General features: G+C 32.3%; 1 protein-coding gene across 1 annotated transcript; it reads right to left on the bottom strand.

Moving 5' to 3' along the window:
- Window positions 1-165: 165 nt before the first annotated feature.
- LOC139509604 (uncharacterized) lies at window positions 166-3,353 on the bottom strand (the record flags this gene model as incomplete). The annotated part of the gene is made up of 5 exons (XM_071296210.1): window positions 2,676-3,353; window positions 1,294-1,410; window positions 820-942; window positions 543-617; window positions 166-240 (listed from the first exon to the last, which is right to left on the bottom strand). Coding segments are annotated over exons 1-5 (402 nt in total), but the record flags the coding sequence as incomplete, so codon positions are not given.
- Window positions 3,354-7,144: the final 3,791 nt, after the last annotated feature.

The raw sequence follows: 7,144 nt of genomic DNA, 5'->3' as shown, positions 1-7,144 counted from the left end.
AACTAAAGTTAGAGAACGGAAACCAATTGTGGGGTGCACTAACAGGCGGACAGTCATACAGGCGTACAAGGGTAAAACTTAATGGCCCTCCACTACCTCCCGGGCATAAAAACAACATGTTTTAAAATAAATTGTACATCTGATGTTGTTAATAGTACATTGTACCTGCTGATTGTAGTCTGTCTGGTGCTCTGTTAGAGGAGTACTTGGAATATCTACGGATTCTTTTAATTTCTTTAGCTAAATAAAGTTAAAATTCACATTATCTCTATATCCAATGTCAATGAAAAAAAATAGGACAGTAGTTCTCCTTATGTGTAAAGATATGGCAACATTTATGCAACATAAATACTTATTTGATATTTGAGAATACTTTGGTCCCTTCTTATAGAATTTAACTCCTGTGATGTTAAGAGCTGTTAATAGTCTTCTATCAAAATAGCAAATTGATCATATACTAAATTTTTGAATAAAAAATATTTCCAATTTCAATTATGGGGTTGTACTATTTTTCCTTTTGTTTGGTGTTACTTCACTCTTACCTGATTGTTATCTTGTGTTTGTAATTCTTGCAATGAGGTCCCAAGAATGTCCACATGTTTATTGTTTATAGTTGTCTACAATTTAAAATTACATTCTGTAAGGAATTATTAAAGCAATTTAACATGGTATCATATTTAGGGTATGATAAAACAAATGCTTTAAAAAATGAATTTGAATATTGAGCTTGAAAACAATAAAAATACGTCCTAACAGTTCACTGACTACAAATTACTAAGCCCCTACAACAAATCAAATAAATAGGTAAAAAATAACCACCTCATCTTCATCATGTTCATGGATTATAGTATCCTGTTGTAAATGAGGTCGTTTGGGTTTTATTGGAGTTGATGTCATTTGCATATTTGCAAACAAGGTACCATCATAACGATCTTCTAAAACCTAAAATAATAAAAAAAAATCATTATAATGCTATTCATTTTTCATGATATATACATGATATATGGGTTTTCCTTCTGCAAATGTTGATATTTCAGTCAAAAATGTAAACTATTCCTGCCTTGCTTGAAGGTATAGATCTATGATAAACATTGCACATCTGAGCGATATATTTGTAATTCAGTCACCTTTTCTGTCAATATTTAAAACAAACATAAAGACACACATGCAGCTGTGATACCATGCATTAGGAAAAAAATAAATGTGTCTTAATCCTGACAGCAGACTTACATAAATATTGTAAAAATTTTAACACCTGACAGTTTAAATGTAGATTATATTTAAAAATCTTACCTCGTTTTCCTCGTTATCAGAGAAACTATAAGGATCATAAGTAGATGTTGATGTTCTAGACCTTTTCTGGGGATTTCTACTAGGTAAATCTGAATTGTAAGTTTGTCTTTCTCTGATCTGTTAACAGAACCCAAAAAAAAACGTTATATATATACAGTTTTCATCAAACCGGCTTCCTCTTCTATGAAATATTGTTGCTCTAAAAGTAATATTTTATAGGATAATATATATTCTGATCCTCTTCATGTGAATTATAATTTAAATTTATCTTTATTTATATGTTCATATTGTGTAGTGTTGTAATTATGTCCCGTCAGGGGCCCTTAATTGGAAATAAAAGAACTTTACACTTTGAACTTTATAATCCATATTCCTAGTATTAGTCTAGTGCAAATTAAAGTTAAACACCAAACACCAGAGACATATAATATAATAATTGTATTATATGTCTCTGCAAACACTAAACACCCCTAAGATGATAGAAACTGTCCATTAAATCATGAACCATATATGTAAATTTTCCACTCTCTGACATCACATACCAAACATGCCTTATTTTGTAAGAATAAAGTAATTCATTCCTCATGCATCAAAATCCTGCAATCTGATTGGCTTATTATCCTGGTGTGAACACTCCATCATTGTTCATTCCAGAATAAATACAACTTTCCAAAAAATCAATTAAATAAAATCTTACTGAAATCAGAGACATATAATACAATTGTATTATATGTCTCTGCTGAAATAAAGAAGAAAAGAAATAAGATGTCAAATAAAAAATCGGCTGTGCCTCAGGTTGTATGAATTTTCCACACGGGTGTACAATTCTGTACATGCTTCCTTGATTACACCAAGATAACTAGTATCGATATCTCTTGTATAAAAATAATGGTAAAAAGATCACTGTTTATAATATTTGCTTTCCAAATTTCAACTTACAAGTTTCATCTGGATAAAAAATATGTATGTAAATAATAAATCGCAATGTATGTCATATGGTATATGAGGGGGAGGACAGGGGTAAGGGAGACAGGGAGAAAGGGGGTAGGAGAAAGGAGAAATGGGGTGGGAGAAAGGAGAAAGGGGGTAGGAGAAAGGAGAGGAAGGCTGGGAGAAAGGAGAAAAAGTTGGAGAAAGGAGAAAAAATAAAATATCTCTCCTTTTAAAAATTTTTCTAATATTTCAAGAAAAAATATCTCAAAAGGAGATGTATTATTCTAATGGGAGAAAGGAGAACGGGGGTATGAGAAAGGAGAAGAGGGGTGGGAGAAGGGAGAAGGGTACCCCCCTGTCCTCCCCCTCGTATATGTTTGTTTGCAATAATACTTAAATCACAATTAAAACAAATAATTATATAAGAAGATAATATATGTATATCTCACATCTTCACACATAGGACTTCCCGTTGACAGTGACACTTCTGGGTGAATATCTGATAATGAAGTTCCAAGTGGATCCTCAACTTGGCACAGCTGTAAAGAAAAACAAGCATTTGAAATACCACTACCACAACATATCAAATTGATTATAAAAATTAGAGCAAAAAGTTATGTTAGTTTCTGGTAAACCAATATTTGGCAATGTTTTTGAAAAAATGTTTCCCCTTTATCATGGTGTGTTCCGTGGAAACAGTTTTCCCTTTCCATCTGAAACAAAACAGTGGCTTTAAGCTTCGGTCACACTTTACTGGATAGCGCGAACGGGCGGCTAACGGATGAAAATAAATGTTGACATAATTGTTAGCCGTTGGGAGTCCGTTCATGTGCTGACCGAATAAAACGGACGTGTAACGAATGCATAACGGACAGACACCGGATATGCAACGAACAAGAAACAGAAGTGTGCTGGACAGAACGGATGTCGAACGCATGCATGTCGAACGTATATCCAACGGACGAGTTCCGCATAATACGGACGCCTAACGGGAGCGTACCGGATAAAACGGATGAACAAAATATACGGGAAAATTAAAGGCGACATTAATAATACATGTAAATCGGATAAATATTCAAAAAGTTACGTTTTACTGGTTTTGGTATGTTCTTTAAAATGTCGCCAAGGGGCAGTGTCTAGCATGAATAAGAGCTGCTTGATTGTGAAGACGTGCCTTTACTCTAAGATCGATTTGCATAATAAGAATTCATGAAGATCGATTATGTATAATAAGAATTCATGAAGATCGATTATGCATAATAACTATTTATGTATGTAAACAAATCATGAGACACATTAAGCTTCGGTCCATAATGCGGTCAGTCAAGTTTACCTCACAACGTCCTTTTAAGACCTTTTAACATATTGGATAGTTTAAACATCAAATTAAAATCTGGATTTAGGAAACACATTTTAATTAACTCTTTATTCATAAAAATTTTGATATCGTTTTTATGACTGAATTTTATCAATATTGATTGTTTGGATGCATTGGAAATATGTCCGTGCAAACTCACAGTTTAAAGAATTTCAAAATTAATGGCTACCTTCGTTTACCTCAATGTGTATGTAACTTATATTATAATACATGTCAATTACATCAAATCTTGAGATTGTTACTGGTCTTGAAAAAAATATTTTAACAATTCGTGTAGACATTGATAATATTCTTTTTTAAATGACCACGAATTAGAATATGAACCACTTCTTTTTTTTTATTGGAAAAGTCATTCCCGACTACTTATAAACTTTGAAAGATCAAAATAAAAGTTAAACATGCTTACCTCTTCTCCATCCATATCGTCATTTTGTTGGTATTGATTGTCTGGGCTTGGTGCTGTTGATAGTTTTACACAAATCATCATAATTAAGAATAATTCGAAAAGAAAAAATTCAAAATAACACTTTTGATTGAACAATACTCTCATTTTTAGAAAGAAAACGCGCGTTTTCCGGCTCCAATGTGTCCTACTAGGGTGTGCGATTTATCACATTGATTTACTTCACAGTTCAAAAGAATTCGCACAGACTTGAAGGGATATCGTGTTGCATGTAACAAATTATCTTTACCGTTGGAATTCCATCTAATTAAATACTGACCATGCAGAGATCCTGGACATTAATATCTGATAAGAATATTTACATAACAGCGTATTTACTTTTAGATCTGTAAATGTTACGTTAATTCGGAATTTAGCATACCACATGTTTCATTCAAAATTAACGGAAAAATAAAATTTTGGTCTCACAAAGAATGTAATATACGCCGATTAAACAACACATGCAATTATTGTTTTTCAAATGAGATGTTAAAAATAACAAACAATTTTTTAACAAGACCTGAAGACTGTATAAAATTTCCCTATGCAAGAAAATCATTATATATATGTACTATTCTTTTGCTACTGAGGCTGTGCGCTGTTTTTTCCTCGAGGGGGAGGAGGGGGCACTTACTATATAATTAGTAGTAGGGATGAGCCGCTGTAATAGGTCACTCTATTATATATGAAAAGGGTGAGAAATTCAGATTCAATATATCAATAGGTTGATATTATCACTTGCTTGATTATATCATAAGTATCTGAAGTTAATCAGATGTCCGTATTTTTTTTTGATGCGGTTAAACCACAGTCGTAAATGCATCAGTTATTTGTCAAACCAATTAAATTCTATTTACTCTGATGTGGTTTTTCCACTGATGCCAGTAATAGATGCAATAAATCCAACCATTTTGACATTTGCACCTATTTAACATTCAAGGGTTTGTAAAAACAACGATAACAATTATTTAGAGAAATTCCATTGTGACAGTGTCCTTGAAGAGCTAGGGAACAGCAATGTAACTTTTAATTAGTTTTTAATTATTATTGAACATGTTAAACTGATCAGTGAAAGTGTTACTCTCTATGGTGATATTACATTTATCTGATCATAGATGTTATACCATCTATGATCTGACCAAACGTCTTTTACATGTATTGTATTTTTTGGAATTATTTCTTTTATATAAAAGGGGGCAATAAGAAGAAAGTGTTTAAAATTAGACGAATTTATTGAAAAAGAAGAGGTATTACTGCGCTACTACGTTGCTTAATAACAATGAACGCGATGATGAGCGGGACAGAAAAAAACTATACTAATGTACCAGAAGATGGAAAATATTCAAATATATCTAAACTGGGGTCTTCTTTTGTCAATTGATATATAACAAGGTCTAGGTATATATTTTTGATAAACAAAATATATGAAAAGGGTGGGATACTCGATGTCCCAGCTGCTAAAACCTACCAAAAACAAAATTGAAATGCCCTTCCTCATTTATAAGCATGATCCGTATTTAAAAAAAGCCAATTGTACACACTTTGGACAAGCATAACATATAATTTACTTTTCAGGCTTTATCAGGGAGATATAAAAAAAAGATTTATCAAATATCTGATGACTTTACGTCGCATCTGGTGATCTTGATGCCAATGGATGGTCCCTTTCACCATCCCCGAAAGAACGAGAGCAATGTTTTTATAGTAATATGCATAATTTCGTTGTTACAAGTGGTTTGCTAATAAATCTAGCTATTTATTATTGATATAGAAATGCACAAAAAAGATAATATGATTCAGCAATCGATGGACAAACCACAAAAAGACATATAGATTCAACAATCAGTCTTCAAGAATCTGCAAAATAGAAACAACAGAAGATGTTGCATGATTGGCAATAAGTCAACTCTTCACCAGAGACCAAATGTAAGAAGTCGGAAGCATATTGTTCAGTGGTTGTAGTTTGTTGTACAGGATCATACATGTATAGTGTTTCTCGTTACTCGATATTTATATGTATTAGACCGTTGGCCGTTTTCCTGTATGATTTTTTGTAAAAAAAAATCAGCTCCCCCTTTTCGTGTGTATGTTAGACTTAAAGCTATATATTATTATTATTAGCATTATTTCCAAAGAACTCCATCAGAAGATCCGATAAAAAAAATTAGGGTCGGGGCTATAAAAAAACAGGGTCGGTCGGGTTACCGGAAACTCAGATTCTTTTTTTCTCGGCCCTACTGAAATCCATTCCATAAAAAAAAATCGAATTATTACAGAAGAGTGTCCACCATGCACTTGCAGGTAGTTGCACTATTATTGATAAAGTAGAATAATATTATACAAATGCATGTATGTAACTGTAATATACAAGTATTAGTATAATATATAACAATAAGCCAGTCTAAGAGTATACTGATTTGTATCACTACAATATAGTAGTCATTACGGTAAGGTTTAATTCCCTGTCATTAATTTATCATCCATGCACGAACTTGTCTCATATTTTTTTTTATATCTGTACATTTACCGCACTTTTAGGTATAGAGACGTGAGTTTTTTCTCAGACAAGTGCTTGTCGGATCATCCACAAGAACTTGCGGTCATCCGATGTTCAGTACTTTTTGATTTTTGATTGATTTCAGTGTGTAGGGTCTCAGTATTGAATCGTAAAGAATAGGAATGTCTGCTAAATTAACTAAATAATTTAAAAAAAAAAAAAAGAGAATTAAACAGTTGCCGAAAAAGTAAGGTGTCAATCATACCTGTTACCTCATAAGAGAAACTCGTTTTGACGGACATGTATACATAAATATATATAATACCTGCATGGAACGAATCTCATAATTATACCAAATATGTATTTCCATTATCTATAATTAATATGAAATTCACAAAATAAGTATGCAGTGTTTTTATAGTCGCTGAATTATGAAAAGTAGAATAAAGACAATTGACAAAATGACAGATTGAAAGCCTTTTACAGTTTGCTGTACGATTTTAATTTGCTCATTGTTGCTCATTGTTGAATGCCATTTTGTGACATAAATCAAATGTGCTTACCCTTTAAATGGTTGGTCTCTGGTGGAAACTTACTCATT

The sequence above is a fragment of the Mytilus edulis genome, unplaced genomic scaffold (genome assembly GCF_963676685.1).
Source record: "Mytilus edulis unplaced genomic scaffold, xbMytEdul2.2 SCAFFOLD_204, whole genome shotgun sequence".
Taxonomy (NCBI): Eukaryota; Metazoa; Mollusca; class Bivalvia; order Mytilida; family Mytilidae; genus Mytilus; species Mytilus edulis.
This window is presented reverse-complemented; position numbering and strand designations above follow the sequence as displayed.